At 41.4% G+C, this 20132-nt stretch overlaps 3 protein-coding genes across 6 annotated transcripts; 2 read left to right on the plus strand and 1 right to left on the minus strand.

The window, feature by feature from the left end:
* The first annotated feature begins 76 nt into the window (after window positions 1-76).
* On the plus strand, window positions 77-4899 carry ASCL3 (achaete-scute family bHLH transcription factor 3). 2 transcript variants are annotated; one of them, XM_027651293.1, is made up of 2 exons: window positions 77-3692; window positions 4028-4899. In XM_027651293.1, exon 2 carries the CDS (start codon window positions 4033-4035, stop codon window positions 4570-4572), a length of 540 nt encoding a protein of 179 aa, XP_027507094.1. In that variant the 5' UTR covers window positions 77-3692; window positions 4028-4032; the 3' UTR covers window positions 4573-4899. The 2 variants fall into 2 exon arrangements, with proteins under 2 accessions (XP_027507094.1, XP_027507095.1); XM_027651294.1 differs by having other exon boundaries at window positions 77-2024.
* A 1186-nt stretch (window positions 4900-6085) lies between these two features.
* On the plus strand, window positions 6086-19116 carry CUNH11orf16 (chromosome unknown C11orf16 homolog). 3 transcript variants are annotated; one of them, XM_027651341.1, is made up of 8 exons: window positions 6086-6388; window positions 7622-7826; window positions 8594-8744; window positions 9906-10134; window positions 10912-11577; window positions 11957-12144; window positions 13863-14060; window positions 18321-19116. In XM_027651341.1, exons 2-8 carry the CDS (start codon window positions 7660-7662, stop codon window positions 18324-18326), a joined length of 1605 nt encoding a protein of 534 aa, XP_027507142.1. In that variant the 5' UTR covers window positions 6086-6388; window positions 7622-7659; the 3' UTR covers window positions 18327-19116. The 3 variants fall into 3 exon arrangements, with proteins under 3 accessions (XP_027507142.1, XP_027507139.1, XP_027507140.1); XM_027651338.1 differs by having other exon boundaries at window positions 18348-19116; XM_027651339.1 differs by lacking the exon at window positions 18321-19116 and adding an exon at window positions 16055-16512.
* On the minus strand, window positions 15149-19964 carry AKIP1 (A-kinase interacting protein 1). The gene is made up of 4 exons (XM_027651342.1): window positions 19838-19964; window positions 16831-16935; window positions 16489-16539; window positions 15149-15601 (listed from the first exon to the last, which is right to left on the minus strand). Exons 1-4 carry the CDS (start codon window positions 19862-19864, stop codon window positions 15458-15460), a joined length of 327 nt encoding a protein of 108 aa, XP_027507143.1. The 5' UTR covers window positions 19865-19964; the 3' UTR covers window positions 15149-15457.
* Window positions 19965-20132: the final 168 nt, after the last annotated feature.

Consider the following 20132-nt stretch of genomic DNA (forward strand, 5'->3'; position numbering starts at 1 on the left):
TTTTCTCCCTCTTTATGCTGCATGCAAATCCCAACTATAAAAGTACTCCTCTAAAAATGCTTCAGAGTAGAAATATGCACTTATTGAGTTGTTAGGTAAAGAAAGGCTCATCGAATTGTTAATCTAAAAAAAAATTTTAATCCCTGACTCAAATGTAGCTGTGCATATGTAGGTACATTATTGTCTGCTACTGTTTTCAATTCCAGTGTGGAAGGAAGTGCTATGTGGAAGAGTACAATATGTTTCTGGGTGCAGTTTTGGCTTGCTTAGTTCACAGCCTGGGGGACAGACTATACCTGTACACCTCTGCCACATCAGAGGTGGAGACACTGTTGTCCCATAACATCTGTGTTGACTGAGCTCCTTTGCAGATACAGAGCTTCATTCTCATGTCAGTCCTGTAATCTTCCAAAACTGGGTTCATCTGGAAGGATTTATTGCAGATGGCTAATTGGTGGATGCACAGGACTCTTCCTTTAAATTTAAAAACAAACAAACCAACCCTACAAAGACTGACAGGACAAAAAATGTAAAAACAAGCTTGGGTTTGAGATACTGTGGTCACCATCCTACCCTGATGAACGGAATGTGGATCAGAGGATATTGTTATGACAGTCATGTACTTAGGGTCCCCTAAGGAAAAGCAGTGCAATTTGTTGAGCACGTGCCTCTCTACCAGTCCTGGCAGATGTTCTACCTCTTGGCTGCCTTTTTGACAAGGCCTGAAGCTGGTGTGGGATGGAGGATGCCAAATACAGCATTGTGGCTTCACACAAGGGCAGCAGCAGGAGCAGAATGTTTCCTTGATGGCTGGCAGGCTCAAGAAGGCAAGACTGAGTGTATGTAGCTCTCTTGGTAGTAGATCAAGTGCTTCTTAATCTTATGGTGTCTTCTGAAATTTTTAAGGTAAACTGGTTTTGGTTTGGGATTTTTTTTGTGTGGTTATACTGATAAAAGGGCCAAATAGTGGGATAATCTAAAGTATTGAGGTAATCCTGTAAAATGTGGGAATTTAGAGAATGGGTGTCCTATTTCTTTTCACTTGTACAATTGGACAGCTATACACTGATACAAGTAGCATCTGTATACCTGTATACATGGGATTGTACAGGCTGATTGCTCCATACTATGTTTCTAAATTTAAGCAAAACTTCAAAATGTTTGTCTTGCTACTGATTGCTGTCTGTATTCAAATCTTACCTCTTCTTACATATATTCACCTTTTATATGGTGTTATACTTCCTAACAATAAGGGACTTTCCCAAAATTACAATAGAATGCAGATTAAATTTGAGGGTAGTAAGCTACCTAATGTGTCCTCACCTCTAATGGAGACAAATCCATCACAAGTTTCCTCTTAATAAATACTGGTTTTCTGTGTTCAAAAGGGAGCTTTGAAAATTTGCTTATGCCTTGATGGTGAATATTTACCTAAATTCTAGATGATTGTTATATTTAGACATTAAAGTATGACATGGCAATAAATGAAAATAGTGCTTTAGTAAACTGTAACAGAATATATACAGGAAGTAAACAAAGTAGGTTCCTAATGCTTTTTCAGGTAATCTGGATGTATTCAATAACAGTTTCAAAATTTCTAGCCCTTGGTGCCAAGTTCTGTTGCCATCATAGCTGTGGTGTGGGTGGAAGAGCCCAACCAGAAATGAGCAGATCTAACTGTAAGCTACTTTGCATGTTGTCAGTTGACTATAAATTGCAGCAGTCATTGACTCAGCGGAACAAGCGACACAATTCAGGTAAGAGACTTGCATGTTGCTGTATCTAGCCAAGATCTTCACTGAATATCAATGTTTTTGTAAATCACTTCTACCAGCCATTCACTAACAATGCTTCCATAGCTCTTTAATGAATCTTGTTTAATATGATCTCTTATTTAATAAGGTGTAAGAAAAATGGAACATTAATTTCTTTTTTTTTAAATATCATTCAGATATTTTCAGGTGTTCATCACTCTTAAAATAGCACGTCTTGTTTCCTTGGATTTTACTTCCATCTGAAGATTGGTGAGTCTGTGGTCTAAGAGGAAAATGTTCCTAACACTTGAATTTTGCACTTTGTACTGGTAGTAAGGCAGCAGGTAACTGTTTTATGTAATGCTGTTGTCCAGCAGAAGTGTCAGTACTAAGCAACAAATACTGCAAGTATCTCTTCTTGAGGAGTTGTGTCGGTTTTGATTTCTTGCTCTGTAATGAAGTTTTGCTGTAAGTTTTTTGTTTTGCTATGTAGCAGACTTTTTCCTCAGACTATTTTTAAGTTGTTAGCAGTAGAAAGTTTTTAGACAATAACCTAAGTAGAAGAAGGAAAGATGACTGGCTACTGTTTTGATTTTACAATGAGTGTACATTCACCTCTGATTTCTTTGCATGCATACTAATGTGAAATGGATGTGTGTTCATGCTTTCAGCCTACCTACAGAAGTACCTGTTTAAGGTGCATGTGACTTTCACTCATGTCTAACAGCACACTATAAATGAATTCTTAATTCATAGGATTTCTGTCGTGAAATCTATGTGCACTAGAAAAAGAGACAACACTGAGTTCAGAGGCATTTTCATAGAATATGTTGAGAGGACAGGCCCACACTGAGTAAAAAATTCTCTCTGTATAAACATGGCAGGTATGAAGTCGTTAGAAAACATTACAGTATCCCCATATCCTTGTGAAGGATTTAGGGGATCCCATTTATGTTATGGAGCTGTGATTGGAGCATTTGAAGCTTTGCAAGGTTTTTGTGAGTATGGAATCTAGATGTGTCTGGTAACCTAGCTGAATGTTCATTTGTGGTTTCCATTTTAGAGGATGTAATATAACTTAAGTGCTTTAGACAGCAATGTACAGATGTGCAAGTGGATGGTGAGTAAGAACATTTTTGGATAAATTCTGTGTAGGCAAGTATTGCCTTCAAGCTGTAAGGATGGCTCACAGGAATTCTTTAAAAATTAACTAGTAATTTCAAGTGTATTTTAAGTAGCTATTAGGTGACAGTCATTACATTATCAGCACCTATGCTGATATTTAGCTGTTTGAATAATGATATTGAGAAGACACTACAATGTAGCTTCCTATAAACCATTGCAAGATTATCTTTGTGATAAATCTGTAAGGGTGATTTAAGTAGTTACATCTGCTATAATGCTGCTCTGAAGAGAGGATATGGGGTTTTAGTAGGCCACTCTGAGTCAGAGCAGTGCCCCAACAACTGTGTGCCGTCCTTTCTTAGTATTACTAGGACATATATTTTTTCCTTTAATATTGATTATTTGTATTTATTATAGTCCTCTATCAATAGGACTGTATTTAGTATTTCATATCTAAGTTTAATCTGCAGGTGAGTGCAGGAGGAGCATGAGGACCCAAGGAGATGTTAGGCTTAGCAGACATTCTCTCTTCTTTCTAAATTCTCTAAACTTCTTTTAAACCTTTTTATGTTGAGTGGATGTAATACCTGACAGACATGAAACTAAGATTGAGATAGCACAAGCTTTCCATCTATTTAAGATAGTATGGTGAATGAGACATCAAATGAACAGAGGGAAAAAAGTCTTTGAAGGCTTTTTGGTATGAATAGGGAGTCTTTTACTGCAATTGTAGATATAATTTTTTTCAGGAGGAGAAGGGGGTGGAGAGAATGTCTCAGATGTTGGCCTGCTTTGTTTATTGTCTACAGACATGTAAGTTTTGGTGGATTTGGAGCAAGCTAGACTGATGTGGAGTACGTAGATAGATTCTCTTAATTTCTAAATCTGAGGTGAAAGGAGACTGCTTGCTCTTTCCTGTTGTGAATTATTTTAATCAGTGTTGTTGACTTACACTTCCTGTTTTTTCAAATGGCAAGTTGTTTGTTCTATCTAATGATCTTCTAACACCTTTCTGAAATGTCACAAATGCATTCAAAATCTCTTCTGGAAAATGCCAGTGAGGCCGAGTGTTGGTAGGTCTGCATGAGGTGTTTTTATTACTGTTCAGTAAGAGTTGTTTAAACTGTTATGTAACTGTGTGTTTACAGGTTAAATGCAGAACCTGATGGATGGCAAAAGCTACTGTAACCTCATCTGTACTGAGACCCAGCGCATACAACTGGCCCGGCCTTTCTGTGCCGACCCACTGGTCACATTCCACGTGCACCCAGAAACACCAAACCAGGTCACGTGCTGTGAGGATTTGTCGTTCCTTCCTTTCATGTCTGAGCATCTCATCACGGAGAACTTCTACAGTGAGCCCTGTACCTTTCCCTACCAAATGCCCCATTCCAATTTCCACAGAAGTGAGTACTCCTATGGGCCAGCTTTCATCAGGAAGAGGAATGAGAGGGAAAGGCAGCGGGTTAAGTGTGTCAATGAAGGCTATGCTAAGCTGAGGCATCACCTGCCGAAGGAATACTTGGAGAAACGGCTCAGCAAGGTAGAGACACTCCGTGCTGCAATAAAATACATTAGGTACCTGCAGTCTGTTCTGTACAGTGATTCCGTGGTGGCAGGAAAAAACATCATGGAGCCAAGCCAAGCGCCTAAAGCAGTTAACAAACAGAACCAGTTTTTGCAGGCGATCTAAAGTGTTCCAAACCAAGCAAAAAGTACCACGTCTGGGAACATAGTAGCCACTCCATTAATGACGTGCGTGTTCCTGGCACATCTTGGGAGCAGCTCGGAGCACACGTCAGTGTCAGCCCACACAGGAGCTTTAGTTTTGCAGATAGTAACTAAACTTAGATACGAAAAAGACCACTGGGAAAATCTCAGCTGAATGACCTAAGTTAATTCATGAAAATCAGGAAGCGTTTCTAAATTTGTCACCAAGCTAAAAATGTAGCACCTATATGTGTGAAGTAACTGTATGTATCATCACAATCTGCATGCTTTAAAATAAAATCTTTCTACTGATGGGACTGAGATTCTTCTCATTTTTTGTAATGTTACTGATTTGCTCTCACATACACTTTATTAAAAGATTCATGATTGCCAATGCTTCTCTTAAAAGACCCTTTTAAAGGTTCCAAGGAGTGTTGTTAGATGCCAACAGAAAGAATAGCTTAGTTTAAAAGGGAGAAATAAAGTAGGGTGGCAGCTTTCTGCAGCACAGTTACTGAACACAGGAAGATCATCAAGTTTTGCATGTGCTGTTTCATTGTTTTCTTATTAATGAATATTTAAATCACATTGAAAACTATTGACTTAGCCTAATACTGGTTTAAAATTGGATTCTTATTCGGATGTCACTACCCTTAAAAATTACTAGAACTGCTCACCCGATACACTACATAAAGAAGGCTGGGAAGGTCTTGGCTATGGGGAAAAAACAAGTGTGCAACAGAAATTTTTCAGGACTTTGACTGATAATGGTTGAGGTCTGGGGTGGTCTTCTCCAGCCTCCCAGTCTGTTCCTCTGTACTATTGATGGTTTCAGTCAGGTGTTGTAGAATAGATTTGTACGAAGATGATGAAGAGTTTAGCTCACAACTGGTAAAAGTGTTCTTAACATTTGCTCTGCGTAAGGGGATCGTATTATTGATATTGAGCAATTCTGCTGACAGCACCAGAGCATGTAGTGTGTGCAGCAGAATGCACAAAAAAATGGTTGCAGACTTCTTAAGTGATGTATCCTTCTCTCTAAGTGCACTCATCTCCCTGTTACATTGTTTTTATAGCAGTGAATTGGAAAATGCCTACAAAAGGCAATTAAGCATTCCAAAGACACACTCTCCAAAAAAACCCACAAACACAAAACCAAACAAACGACAAATCAAACCCCAGTTGTTAACTCTGCTTTAAGGGGGAAATTAAGATTAGGGGTCACAGCAGAGATTAACAGGTGGATTTCTGCTTTATATTCTGTCACGTTTTTGATAGACATGTTGTGGGAAAGGGTTAGAATTCGTAATCCTTCCCCTTTAGTGCAAAGGGGGAAAGTTGTAAAGCTATTTGACTTTGGTTTATCTCAGCTTCAACCTTTCTTTTCATATTTCAAAGCAATTTACCTGTCATGCCCTGTGGTGGCAGGCTTTTTTTCCCCCCTTAAATCTGAATTGTAGCTTTGATGCTGTTTTTATCCTGCGAGAGTAGGCCTAGAGGACACTGAGCTCTCTTATAATCCCTTCTCTGCCCCTGCAGTCTTTCAGTGCAGTACCTAAATCCACGTGAACACTGAGCGAATGTGTGGCAGACAAACAGTCCTCTCAGTACTCCTGTTCCACTGGTTTTTAAGTAGTAAGGTCAGGATGTCCAATCCTGGAAGTAACAACTATGGCAACCTCCATAGCAACCAGGAAACACTGGCAGCAAAAGGCTTCCTGTGTCCAACGGGCAAAAGGGCAAGATTTCTGCACTCAGACTAAATCCAAACTGACCAGATGCACTGTTACCAGTAGCTGGTAAGTTTGAAACTCTGCTGTGTCAAACTATTTAGAGTTATCCAGAAAGAAAATCTCAAAATATAGTGTAGTTACCTTTGTCAGTGAGCTGTTTTGTACAGAAATAGGGGTCCCTGCCCTCAGCAGTAACAGTGCTGAATGGTAGAAATGATAGTTGCATTTCTTTGCTAAGTATTACTGATTCTGTCCTGTTTTGGTTTTATAAGGGGGGGTGTGTCTGTATAGTTACGAAACAATTGGATGTATTGTGTTGATTTGCTGACTTAAAGATGCATTCTGCAGCAGTTAACCCACTCTTCTTGCTGGGTTTGCTCTGCTAGTTTTCTGAAATTATGTATATCTGGGAGTCTCCACACAAAAGACTTCCATATGATATTTCTTAGATAAGAGACAAAATATCTAAACAGGAGTTTATCAAAATATCTAAACAGGACTGCTTAAACTGCATTTTGTAAAATAAAGCACTTAAATTTTATGTTGTTGAATTTCCATGCGAATTTTACCCTAAGCATGCTAAATATTTCTAAGCAATGTTAAAAAAAAAAAAAAAAAGGAAAATGAATGGAAGCTTGTCTACTACATCTTTTTAAATTACCAGAGATAGCATCACATCATTGATCTTACTGTGACAGCCTCTGAATAGTTATCACTTGTCACATCTGAGCATCTCATTCTTTCTCATTGCAAGCCATAATCCTGCTGTTATAAAACATGACAGGACAGCTGAAAGATCAAAATATTTCCTCTTAATACATCACTATAAATAAATAACAGGCAATGGTAATCTAACATCACATTCAGAAACTGTCACGTTTACTCAGCTTGTCAACTTCAGCTGTAATTTCTGTCTCAGCTTGTAAAACAGCGAATGTTTGGCTGGCACTGTGTACAAGAAAGCTTTAAAGGAGAGTGTAGGTATAAGAAAAGAGAGCTGGATTTTACAGAGGAAAACAAATGTTGGAGGGAGGTGAAAGTTATTCTTTTTCTGAAGATTTTCATAGGATTTGTCATTTCCCTGGGTGTTTCTGTCCCTCTTCCAGGTCGGGGTTTGGGTGACTGAAGATCACTGAAGGCAGTGATATGGGTTCATCTGACCAAATGCCAGTCTGAATATTCTGAATTCACTGTTTTTAAATAAAAATAAACAACTAGTCAAAATTACTGAGTTCTTGAGGTACACTGGAAGGCATTTCTTTGTGTTAGAAATGCCAGTACTTTGTCTCTTTTCTACAGATCACGACTGAGTCCTGCAGGTATCTGCTTTTGCAAGAATGGCTCATTTGGAAGGGTTCCTGCCTCCGAGTCACAGGTATTGCAGTGTGAGGCCAGCTCTGGACAAGTTCTCGCGTTCCAGCACTGTACCTGCCATTAACCCCACCTGCAGGAGCTCTTTTGTAGTGTATCCTGCCTGGATCGCTGAGCCCCTCACCTCCCAGAGGTAAAATCAATTCCTGTTTGAGACTGTCATTTGTTTTTTTCCATGATATCTAATAGGATAAACCAGGCTGGTGTGTCAGATTAATAAATTAGCAGTTTGAACATCATTTGGGCTTTTCCACCCCTGCACTGGCAGTTTTTTAGATGGTGTTAACTGAAGTAATTTGCTACCTTGGAGATTATGAAAAGCAAAGCCTGAGTAAGCCTCCTATCAAAGAAACATTCCTATAATATTATTTGGATAAATGAAAGCATCTTGCATTAGCAGCTGTCTTCTGTGAAATGTTTCTAATGCTTTGTGACAGAGGATTATTTTTCAAGTATTGAACTTGAACCTGTCATCAATCAGCAGCTTGGTTGTTTACTTCTCTGCTTTGCTGTTCCCTGAATGCTTCAGTGTAAACCATCAGCTACATTATTCTCAAGCACGCCTACACTGTCCTCTGTGCTGGGGAAGGGTTGCATTGTCTCACCATGTAAACAGCAAAGGGATAGTGCAGGTATTCCTGGCTCAGGATTCCAGCAGACTGCTTCCTCTAAACCTAAAACCAAAGAAATCTGGGTAAAAGCAGACACTGATATGTTTTTCCCAAGAACAAGGAACTGTCCCACACAGGCAAGTTTACTGTTTCTTCCCACATTCTTTGGCCTGTGAGAGTGGTAGAAAATGAGATGGGGCATTCCAGTTCTTAAATCTTAAAAGGGTTTTTTTTTCATGACCTGCAGAAGCTGTTTCTCTCACTGCTGACCCATTTTCTTTTCTTCAAGGTGCCAATGGATTAGCCACTGCCTCCACTCCCCCTGCCTGGCATGGGAGAGACTGGGGACATCTGTGTGCATAGACAGCAACGTGCCTGTGCTGGTGAGAAGGGAACAAGATGGATTTTATTACCATGGTACAGTAAAAGAGGAGATAGAGGTGAGCAATGGTACAGTAAAATGGGTGTGAGTAACAGGAGCAGTCCTCACACACCACCTGAGTTCAGTGTCGCAGTTTTGGTTTCAGCTGGTGCATGAACTAGAGAACAGATCACCAGGACAGCTGGAGCTTGTGGTTATGATAAAGCTCCCAACATGCCTGATTCCAGGCTGTTCCTTACCTCCTGCTGCCTGACAAGCCATGTGAGCCTCTTGTGTGCAGCACAGCCTGAGGCACCAATAAACCAATGATGGTCGGAACCGTGCTCTGCTCAGCCCCCTTTGCTGAGTCCATCTCTAGCAGTGAGCAGGTGTGTTGCAGGGATCCTCATCTTATGCAGAAAATGGGTGCCCCACAGACTCCCAGTTCCTGGTGAAAGCAGTGTTGTTATGCACCTTGGAAGAGCAGCCCTCTGCCTCTGCTGGTGCTGGGCACTGAGCCAGGCTCAGACAGCCTGAGTGCCGTTGCAAGCGGTGTACGGGCTGCTGTTGTGTGTACACACATAACCATCAATAGCACAGGAAAAGGGGTAGTGTTTTGTGTACACACATCCACCTTGAGTCAGCTACAGACCAATGGCTTGGGGTCTTTCCAGAAATGTCAGTGAAAGCTTTAATTCATTGGTTTGTTAGCACTTCAAACTTTAACACAAAAAAGAGCCTATTCTTTCTCAAGAACAGGGAAGTGCCTCACTTCATTGTTGATGGAAAGCCTCTTGACAGGCCTTAGTGTAAAAGAAAATAAAATTTCCCAACAAACCCCTCAAGAAGCAGAGTTAGTCTTGTTTGTAATGAGGAAGACTTAGGCACAACTTAAGAACAGGTCTGAAAGGCTTCAGTGTCCCTTGTTACTTGGCACACATGGTAGTGTTTGTGAAATCCAGTTACGCTTGTCTATAGCTTTTTCTCTTGGGAAAGAAAATACAGATCCTAGTGGCAGTGACTCTATACATATGCTTTGCTCATCCTGCTTTCTGGGAGCCTCTTAAAGATTTTTCTGGCCATCTCAGTGCTGGACTAACACCACACACTATTTAGCTACTGTTCAGGCTTGGTTTGACCTAGTCACATAGGCATAGGATGGCCTCCTACTGAGGGTTACATGACCTGACACATTATAGAGTGTTTTTCAGTGGAACTGCTATTTTGTTCTCGGTAACAGAGTGAAAGAGGCATCTTCCTGGTAGAGTTTGCCAAACCACCTGTGTCCCGTGGAGACCATCCAGTGTGTGTGCAAAAAACAGCAAAGGATGACATTCTGGAGTATGTGAATGGGATGAAGCACTCCTTACTCCCTGGAGACAAAGTACTGGCACCCTGGGAGCCAGATATGGCCAGGTATGGCCCAGGAACCGTCCTCACAGGCATTGAAACAAGGGACCCCTTACGAGGTAAGAAAGATGTTGCCCTCTCCCTTCTCGTCTTGCTCTGGAACATGTGTGAGACTGTTGGGATAAACTCTTGTCACGATAAACTCTTGTCACTGTGCAACTGCCAGAGGAATAACAGTGCACAGAGTACAGTTTAGTGTTGCTTAGAGCTTACAGGAGCTGATGGGACTTGCTGGTGGATATCTGTGTGTAACCTTATCAGTCTGACCCTAAGGAAGTTGCGACCCATAAAAATGTCATCTGTGTCCGTGGGTGTTGCTGGGACAGGGCTGTGTCTGCCATGTGCAGGACTGTGGCCTTTTCACAAGGAATACAAATGAGACAACTTTCAGGAAGCATTAATCTGATCTTAAATGCTCACATTTGTAACAAATGGTACATCTGGGGGTGATTTTATCACCCAAACATAGGAGATTTCAACAGCTCATTAATTTTTCCCACATTTGACAGTCAAGCTCCACTGACTTACCAAAATACTTTTCTCAGAGCATTGCTGCTAACTTTGGCAGTAAAAACAAAGATTACTCAGTCAACAGTTTCTTGTTCATCTGATGACGAATTGAGAGGAAAGATGCTGCCAGTCCTGTGTTTTAATGATGGTGCCCTAGCTGCCCACTCTACCCCCCCAACATTATAGTGAGATGCTTTAGAGGGGTGATGGTTGATCCTGCTGCTTGACAGAAGTAGAAAGTGTACAAAGCTGAAAAGCCTGATCTGTGTATGTGCACTGCCCAGGCAGGCCAGCTGCTTATGGCTGCTTACTTTTTCTCTTAACAGCCTCAGAAGATGAAGAAATTACAGTCCAGTTCTGGAATAATAAGAAAGTGAAACTCCCACGTAATGTGGCTCTGTGGATCCCTCTTGGCCTGTGGGAGAGGACTGTAGAGATGATCCACATGCCCTTCACCAGCAGGCTGAAGTCCAGAGAAAGTCCGGATGCTGGCTCTTGTATTTTTCCCTACAGTCCTAAACCAGCCCTCATTTCTGTTTATGCTGGACACAGCCTTGCCAAGCACTGCTTGCTCTGCTCACCCTGCTGGCCACATTTCCACTACCACTGTGGTGGTGGTTTGTGCTGTTTGTCAGGATATGTAAGGTGCATCTGCTGCTGTCACCCCCATGCTGATGCCTGGCGGTCTCTTCCATCCAGGTCTCTGGTTTTTCAGAACAAATCTGAAGAGGCAGAGTCCAGCAGTGAGCCCTCTCCAGGCCTTCTAGAACTGGAAGGCACAAAACAAGAAGCAGCTGCAGCTGTGGCTACATCTTCCTCCTCTTCTGATTCAGAGTCGGACCTGAAGCCACTCCCCACTGGGAGTACTGTGGTGGACAGTGCTGTTAACACAGCCTGTGGCTGTCTTGAAAAGCCCAGGCTAAAGGATTCTGCAAGACCTCAGTGGAAATACTGGAAAAGAAGCCACCACAAGTCACATTCCAGTAATTCAGGTACCTTTTAACACTCCCACAGAGAAGCAGCAGTCAGAGGGAACAAAACCAAATGTTCTCTGGGCAGGGCAATCACTTTGCCTGTAGGTTATTGGTTATTGGTATTAGTACTGTAAATTTGCATGTCAGTCTCTGATATAATACTTCCCCCTCCCCAATGTTTCTGCTGCCTCATCTGGCATGGTAGCTCTTCTTTTAGCAACTCATCTCATGGAAAAATACCACAACAGTTAATTTCATTAACCTGCATAGCTAGTCCATGCTGAACAACCCGGAAGAACTTCTTTCAGGCTTAAATTGCATTTTCTGTCTTCTGAAACAAATGATTCTCCATTTCAGTTCTGGTTTTACTCTAACACACAATTTTACTCCTTCCCAGGACTTGGCAGTTGCAGCAGTGCATGTACAAAGGACAAGCTGGAATCCAAAGCCATCTCCATTGGGGACACATCCCGTGTGGCCCCAGCTAATCGGAGTGCAATGTTTGAAACCATTGAGCTGTCTCCCAGAGGGCAACTCACAGTGAAAGAAATCTTAAGAGACCAAGATTTCAAGCCATCACTGGAGGTAAGGTAATCTGTGTTAATAGTGTAGTTATGTAAGCATGAGGTTTGTTTGAATGGAAAAGATATTCTTGTTAATGGTCTGGGAGCTGGTAAGAAAACTACGTTTTCTAACTTAACTGCTTGCTAAGGCCATCCACCTGTTTTGTGATAGGTAGGAAACTTCTCCACTAACAGGAAACAAAAATCCCCAAACCCTAAGGAAGGGCTGAAGTTACTTGGTAAAATAGAACCGATTATGGCAGTAACTGTGTGAGCATTCAATAATGCAGAGTTCAGTTCAGAAACCTGCCAAATGCCCATTGACAGCAACTCAATGAAGTCCTATGGAAGTAGAGACCTACATGAGCAGCCCTAGAAATGGACAGATGTGACTGTCAGCAGCAACAGAACACAAGGAAAGACTCAACCTGGAAAGGTGGTGAGCTCTGCCAGTCAGATTCTGATTGTCACAATCTTTGTCTCTGGAAGATAAAAGCAGATCATTTAGTAAACAGTTTCTTCTCTTACTCCCTTGCAAGAAGCAAGCGGTTTAAACAGCAGATCCCTACCCTAAAGCTGGGGATACAGAGTAAGCAAACTGTGTCACAGCTAGGAACAAGGACAACACCCTGGTTTTTAGGCCTGGTTTCTGTTGGCCATGATCCCTCCTGCTTTAGAAAAACTTGGGAAAAAAAAATCAGAACATGAATGCTAAAAAAAGCAAGCACAGAAAAGAGGAAGAAAAGAGGAAGAAAAAAGCTTACAGGAAGAAGTGGAAGATGAAAGAGAATGTCAGCACAAGAGCATCTGGGGTACAATTAATAAATTATATATCAGAAATCAAATATTAGCTCCTCTGTACCTTCAAGCTCTTGCTACTGTGAGCTGACTCCAAAAAAACTTTGAACATTCTAACCTTGTACATTTAGGAGAAGATGAATCTGTTCATGATATGTCTTACTGAACAGAGAATATACTGGAAGACATCTTATATTCTCACAATTATATGCATTCATTTTAAGCAGATGCTCACCAACTTATTAACTGTATGGTTCCTACTTTCTATTTCTATTCTACTTTATTATTAAAATAATCATAATTACACACCTTTTTAATTGATTTCCTAGGAATTTACAAGCTAATGTGGAGCTTCAGGCAGACATGCTGTATGTTAGCAAGTGTCACAGCTGTGCACTGAAGTGACATGATTTGCCTTTTGGTAAAACTAATAAGAAAACAGAATTGTTTAATTCTAGCCCCAAACCAGCAGTGGGTACAATGTGGTAATACAGAGTATAAATGACATCCTTTTATTCCTGTAAAATAGCCCTTGGTGATTTTAAACCTAGAAGATACATTGGTGCTCTTTGAGATAGCTGAGGCAGTTTTATCATGTGGTACAGACTGCATCAGAAGTGACTTGCAACAAACAAGTGAAGCTAGACCATAGGCTTCCCAGAGGTGCTCTCTGGGGGGCTGATGTCCTCTCTCTGCAGTCAACAACAATCCTCCTAACTTCTAAAGCAGCGAAGTTTTTCATCAAAGCCTAACATCTTCTGAAAATCCTTTGGTCTTACTGTACAATTCTCTGTTTCAGCAGTAAAGTTTATACTAGCACAGAAAATATACCATTGTTAAGGCTACGTGAGGCAGAGGTACAGCCAGGAAAGCAGTGGTTAACAAAGACACTGATGCTTTTTTTAGCCTAGATTTCCAAGGGATTTGTTTTCTGCCCTCCAGGAAGAAGGTTTTGCAGCATCAGAAAAACAAAGAAACAAAAGAGCGTCAGATGATAAATGTAAAGCGACTTGCGTGGGCGACGACAAACTTGATGTTATAGAGCATGTCAGAGCTCACTTGCAACAAAGCAGAGAGAGACATGATCAACCAGAATTCAGCACACGTACAACTGATGAAGTCCAGGGGCTGAAATTTCAGGTAAACTGCTTATACTCTATCAGTGTTATACTTATTAAGCAAATCAAGTTCTGATTTAGGTACTGTCTCAGTAGAATATCTTTATGGATGACTACATTTTTAATACTGAGAAACTCTATTTCTACCCACATCAAACTTCAGCATCTTCACTCTTTACTCCAAGGTGTGATATTAAATTCCTAACTACTTGAACTTGACTTTACAATTCTAGAGAGATCAGATGAACTAATATGAGCACTAAAAGCCTGAACAGATGCACAGCAAGAGTCCAATAAACCTCCAATTTGCCTACAGTTCTCTAGAGTGAGCCAGAGGAATTCAGGAAAGCAATTTTTGTTAGTAGAAAGCCAGAAGGAATGCAGAAACAATACAAGTTGACAGCTGAAAGTAGTTTTTTCAGGATTAAAGCAGAAGACAAAGTAGCCAGAGGGTAAAAGACCTGCTACTGTAGAAACAAATAACAAAATACTTAGAGATCCAGCATCCAAGTCACTGAATTTTATGTTCAAATGAAAATTACTGAAACCTTAATACATCAGCTACAAAAAGATGACAGATCTATATAGGTCACATCACTAATTCTAAACATGGAACCTGATCCTTTGGGAAAGTAAAGCATTCAGGGAATTTTGTTAGCAGGACTGCTCATGTTTAAAGCATATGAACTTGTCCATAAGCTGCAGTCTGCAGGTACTCACCAGTACTTTTCCTCTGCAGGAAATAGGATAATTCAGGGTACCCTGCTGCCCTCAGAAAAGGCAGCTAACTGGGGTTGAGCCTGCTCTGCAAAGGGACAGGACTTGAGGGGTCAATAATTTATGTGCCTGTACTGAACATCTGACATATATTCAAGCACCTTTCTGAGCTGGGGTCCTAGGTAGTGAATTCTGTTTACATTTTATTTCTTTATTAGAATAGTAAAAGTATAGATAAGAGAATGGATTATGAGCCAGCTGCTCTAAAATCAGTGCCATCCTACAGAAGCTAATGCACATCCATATTCATACCACACAGATCATGCTCTCTGTGGTCCACAATGTGACATGGAGGTTCTGTCTGAGGATACCATAAAAGAAGCAGTCCTCACAAAGGGTTGATCATGTATTTTATTCCACTGATTGTATCTTTAATTGTTTAAAGCAGAAGAATCTGGAATTACACAGTCACATAATTGGATTTAAAAGGCACACAGTGTACAAATATTTATAAAATCAGTGTACAAAGTGGGTTGCATATAATTGCATTAAGTAGAAAAACAAATATACAGACCATAAAAATGGAGTCCCAAAGAGGAAGCTACTATTAAAGTGCTAACAAGAAAAGGATATTTATAGTTCATTACATGCAGTAAAAAGAGCCTTGTATTTTATTCCCGTGATGTCAAGAAACAACAAACATCACAGAACAAAAGTTAAATCAACACTTTGTCCTGCATTGACACCTACTACAAGGGTTTTTTTCACCATGTCATCTGAGATTGCTGTGACAGAATAGATGCCGGGAGAAACTTCGATATACAAGTCTTTGGAAGCTTGTCTGGTCTTAAAGAGAAAAAAAAAAAGTTTCATTACTGATTAGTTGTCCTAGATTTCCCACAAAAATAAAAATTTTTAATTTGGTTAAAATAATTACATTTCAGCTGCTATATAAAGTACTAAGATTTTTCAAAATCAGCATGGACAAACCCATGAAATGTTCCTGTCAGTACAAAAATTAACAAGTGCCATACTCAAAGTATTTCATCTAATGTTTCGATCTGTGGAAGTGATCACTGTGCTGTAATCTATGTCTCACAAAACTGAAAGTTAGCAACCTAGACAGTTTTGAACATAAACCCAGAAAACATTCCCTGTGACAAGGGTGCTCCCACTAATTTGTACTGTGGGACAAATTCTGTGTTTCCTGTCTATTGTGGCTTAGCAGTTCCTGAAATTGATTTGGTGAGGTGTTAGGCTTTTAGAAATAAAACCAGATTTCTTCTCCTTGAGGAACAGGAGTCTTCAGAGAGCCTGTATGAGGGCCAAGAGTAAATGGCTAAGCAACTGCTGTGTGCCTTGCTGCAAACTTTTCCTCAGGAGCACGAGTGAGGTGAGACTGGAGAAGTGCTGCCTTGCTGCTGCTGCTGTAATTCACAAAAGCCTAGAGCTTTATTGGTGTTTCACGTTCTGTACCAGTCTAACTGGTACAGACTCTTAACTGGTTATGTGCCAGAATGCCACAACCTGGCTTCTGATTAACTGTGCAACTCTCTGTGTGCCCATTTTCCTGCCTATACATGCGTTAGGATTGGGAACGCACCACTCGTTAATCTTCTGTGTCATCAAAGTCTCCACATCTGTCACAAGTTTTAACCAGCTTGATGCAAAATGATGATAAAGAAATGCTATAAAATACCTCCATTTAAAACCAAAGTATTCTATAAACTTACACGTTGCTGGCAAGTCTGAGCTCGACTGGGTGCTCTGGAAGCTTCAGACCTCTGGAAAGAAAAAGATACTGTTTTCTAATGATACAACACATCCAGCCCAAGTGAGGTGATGTGTCATGTACAGGAAATTTTCCCCTCCATGAAAGGACTGATATGACACTGGTTGGTGCCACCAGAAGTTACTCTGTCTCCCCTCCCACCCAACAGAAGGCTTAGATCAGTCCCAGTGTTCCTAAGTCCATACTGTCAACCTACATATATTAGTGTCTCACAGATGGATGGATAACAATTATCCCGTTGCAAGGGAAGGAATAACCTTAAATCAAAACCAAAAGTACCTACCTCTTCTTCCACCTCTCTTTCCTCTGCCTGCCTGCCATGGTATTTGCAGATGTGTTTAATTTCATGCTCTTTGCACCTCGGGGCTCCCACGAAGCTATAGTACTTCTGGACAACAGTAGAAACACAGAATATTATGTGGGGAGGTATCAAAGGCCATACTCACAGCTACTGCAGATTTACAACTGAAAGTGGAACTGCACAGCTACTGACTTCCTGTATTAATTGGCTGGTTTGTTCTCTTGTGAGGATGAAAACAATGCCTGGATGTCCACAGGACACCTGCCTTATGGTACAAGACTCTCAGCCCTGATTTTAGAAGCCTGTCTCCTGACACAATATGTAGGGAGGGACTCTGGCACCTCAGAACTGAACTCATGAAAATGTCAAAAGGAATACTCTGGAAATACCTTCCTGATCAGGCTCTTCAAGAAAAGCTCGGGTGGAAGAAGGCACAGTTTATGGGTCCTTAATAGGACATATATGCCAGCGAGGTGCTTTGCAACCTAGCCAGTGAAGGTTCATTCTGCAGGGCACATGCAAGAGCAGCACTCTAAAAGCAGAACATGTTAATACTGAAAACTGAGTCAGTAAAGAACCTAAAGTGTTTTCAAGGCTGGTACCAGTAGCACAGCAGTTTTGAGAACTGTATTTAAGTCCACAGCAGCCCTCTTCTGGTTCAGCTGCAAAGGTACTGGAACCTTCCCCACTGCAAATTAAATATTAGAGTACAGCTCTGCTGCCATCTGTTGTCACAAGAGAACTCCTCCCAGGGTTACCTTTTTGATCACAGGGACCAAAAAGTTCCAAAATATCTATTTTATTTCACTTATGTTTTCCTTGACCTTCGCTGTCAGGACTAAACATAACAAAAATAAGGCCAATAGCAATTCTTATTTCCAGATCTACTGCTATGCTTTATTCCTTGAGAAATTAAATCAAACTTTTGGTGAGTAATGAGGGTAAACTTTGGTCCCTTAGTAACTCCAAACAACTCAGCTTAAATCCCAGTTCTAATTGTTTGCCTTTAAGTGGCTAAATGGTTATGTTCAGCTGGGGATTTTTATTTGTGCTTTTTAAGCTTTATCCATGAACTTACAGGTCTGACAATTCTCCCTTTTTATGACTCCTCTACAGAAATGACTGAAGCAGTACTGTCTTGGCTGATGCATAAGTGTGGAAATCATTCACTGCTTTTCCAACTCTAATACTGTTAACAGGCCATAAGGTAGACCCATAGAATAATATAGGTTGGAAAACACCCTGAAGATCATACAGTCCAACCATAAACTTAGCACTGCCAATTCCACCGCTAAGGATGAATCTCTATACACTTGTATTTTTGTTTCATCTTGTGTAAAACTCTATTCTGCCTGAGTTGTTTTCAGGATTAACTGGTTACTGTGTATGTAGTGCTTTCCAATGATAGAAGAGTTGCTTAAGATCTAATCATTTGGTGTGATGAAGTACCGTTTTCTCTAATGTAATTGCAGACTTAGCCTGTGTTATTAACTCTGCAGACAACGAGCTCCCTGCTGTGTTGTAACAGCTCCTGAGGGGCACAGCCGCTGTGAATTGCGGTGGAGTTCACAGAGACTTCAGTGCAGCAGCTGGGCTGCAGGGCTGCGTTCACAAGGATGAGCTGGCAGAGGTTGGCTCCTGGTCCATCCACCCCATAAGGCAATGACACCTGGCAGCCAAAGCCAGCATGAAAGCAGTGGAGCTGTGCATCTGTAAGCCATACTCCTCCATTTCTACTTATCACAAAGATACGGTGCTGCTGAGAACTGAGCCCACAGTCCTCATCCAGTGGCAACATCCCAGATCAAGTTCAACCTGGTTTCATCTGGGAATGGAGTTGGTTTTCTTCCTAGTAGCTGGTACAGTAGCTGTATTTTGGATTTGGTACAAGTATAATGTTGATAACAAACTGATGTTTTGGTTGTTGAATGGTGCTTACCCTAAGTCAAGGACTTTTCAGTGTCTCATGCTCTGCCAGCGGGGAGGTGCACAAAAAGATGGGAGGGAGCCTAGCCAGGACAGCTGACCCAAACTTGCCAGAAGGATATTCTATACCATGGACTGTCACGCTTAGTATAAACTGGGAGAGTTGGCTGAGGAGGGCTGACTGCTGTTTGGGCTGGGCATTGGTGGTGAGCAACTGTATTGTGCATCCCTTGTTCTTCTTGGGTTTTATTTGTCTCTCTCCTTTTCATTACAATTATTATTGTTATTATCATTACTATTATTGTATTTTACTTTGTTTCAATTATTAAACTGTTCTTCTCTCAACCCACGAGTTTTATTTTCTCCTGATTCTCCTCCCATCCCACCAGGGTAGGGGGGCAGGGAAGGGAGTGACCTGTATGGTACTTAGTTGCTGACTGGGGTTAAATCACAATACTGGGGAGGTTAACTCTAAATTCAGAGCAAAAGCATGACACAAAACAAACTCTTTGCTCTGCTCGAGAGTCAAACTCTCCCTTACTTCCACTACCCAGAACACAGTCAGCCAGCATGAGTGGTTCACATTGGCTTGATGGAAACAAAGGGTTACTATGTCATAAAGCCACTCTACAGCAGAGATACTTTGGAGCACTGGAAACACTCCATATATTGTGACACAAAAGCCTGCGCAGGGGCCGACACAATGTAATTTGTGATGTCACCTGACATTTCTGCCTCTCTGACTGTAATGCCTTTTCACCAAGAAATGGAGAAACCCTCTGCTAAAATCTGCACCGGGCTGCTGGTACTGTCCATGGAAAATGCTGACAGTGGTGTTTATCAGCTTAAGTGCGATAACACCGGTGAAACCTGCCGTGTACCCTGCTACCACATGATGGTGAATGCCCCAAATGTCTTCATCTAGGCCGGCGTCAGAGGCTCACTGGCTGAACTCTTTCCATGCAATGAGTGAAAGTGAAGTCTAATTTTTTCAGTAAAAGTGGTGCCTGCCGGGCACATCATAAACATTCCCCTCTGCACGGGTCTGGGGGCGAAACCTCACCTCGCATTCCCTTGAGGCTTTACCCATCAGCTTCACGATCGAATCGAAGGCTGCACTGAGGCGCTCGGCTTCTTCCTCCTGCAATTAAAGACATTCTCTGTAACCCAGCGCGGTGCTCGTTGCTTAGAGGCAGAAAGTGATTAAACAGCGAACCCTCCAGGCTGTCCCTGGGGTGGCACAGTCCCGGGTGGCCCAGCGCTGCCCCGCCGGTTCCAAAGGAAGATAAAACGCGGGGAAGGGGGGTAGGAAGTGACAAGGCGTATTTCAGGACGCTCGTTAAGGCTCGCACGTATAC

The sequence above is a fragment of the Corapipo altera genome, unplaced genomic scaffold (genome assembly GCF_003945725.1).
Source record: "Corapipo altera isolate COAL_440 unplaced genomic scaffold, ASM394572v1 78, whole genome shotgun sequence".
Taxonomy (NCBI): Eukaryota; Metazoa; Chordata; class Aves; order Passeriformes; family Pipridae; genus Corapipo; species Corapipo altera.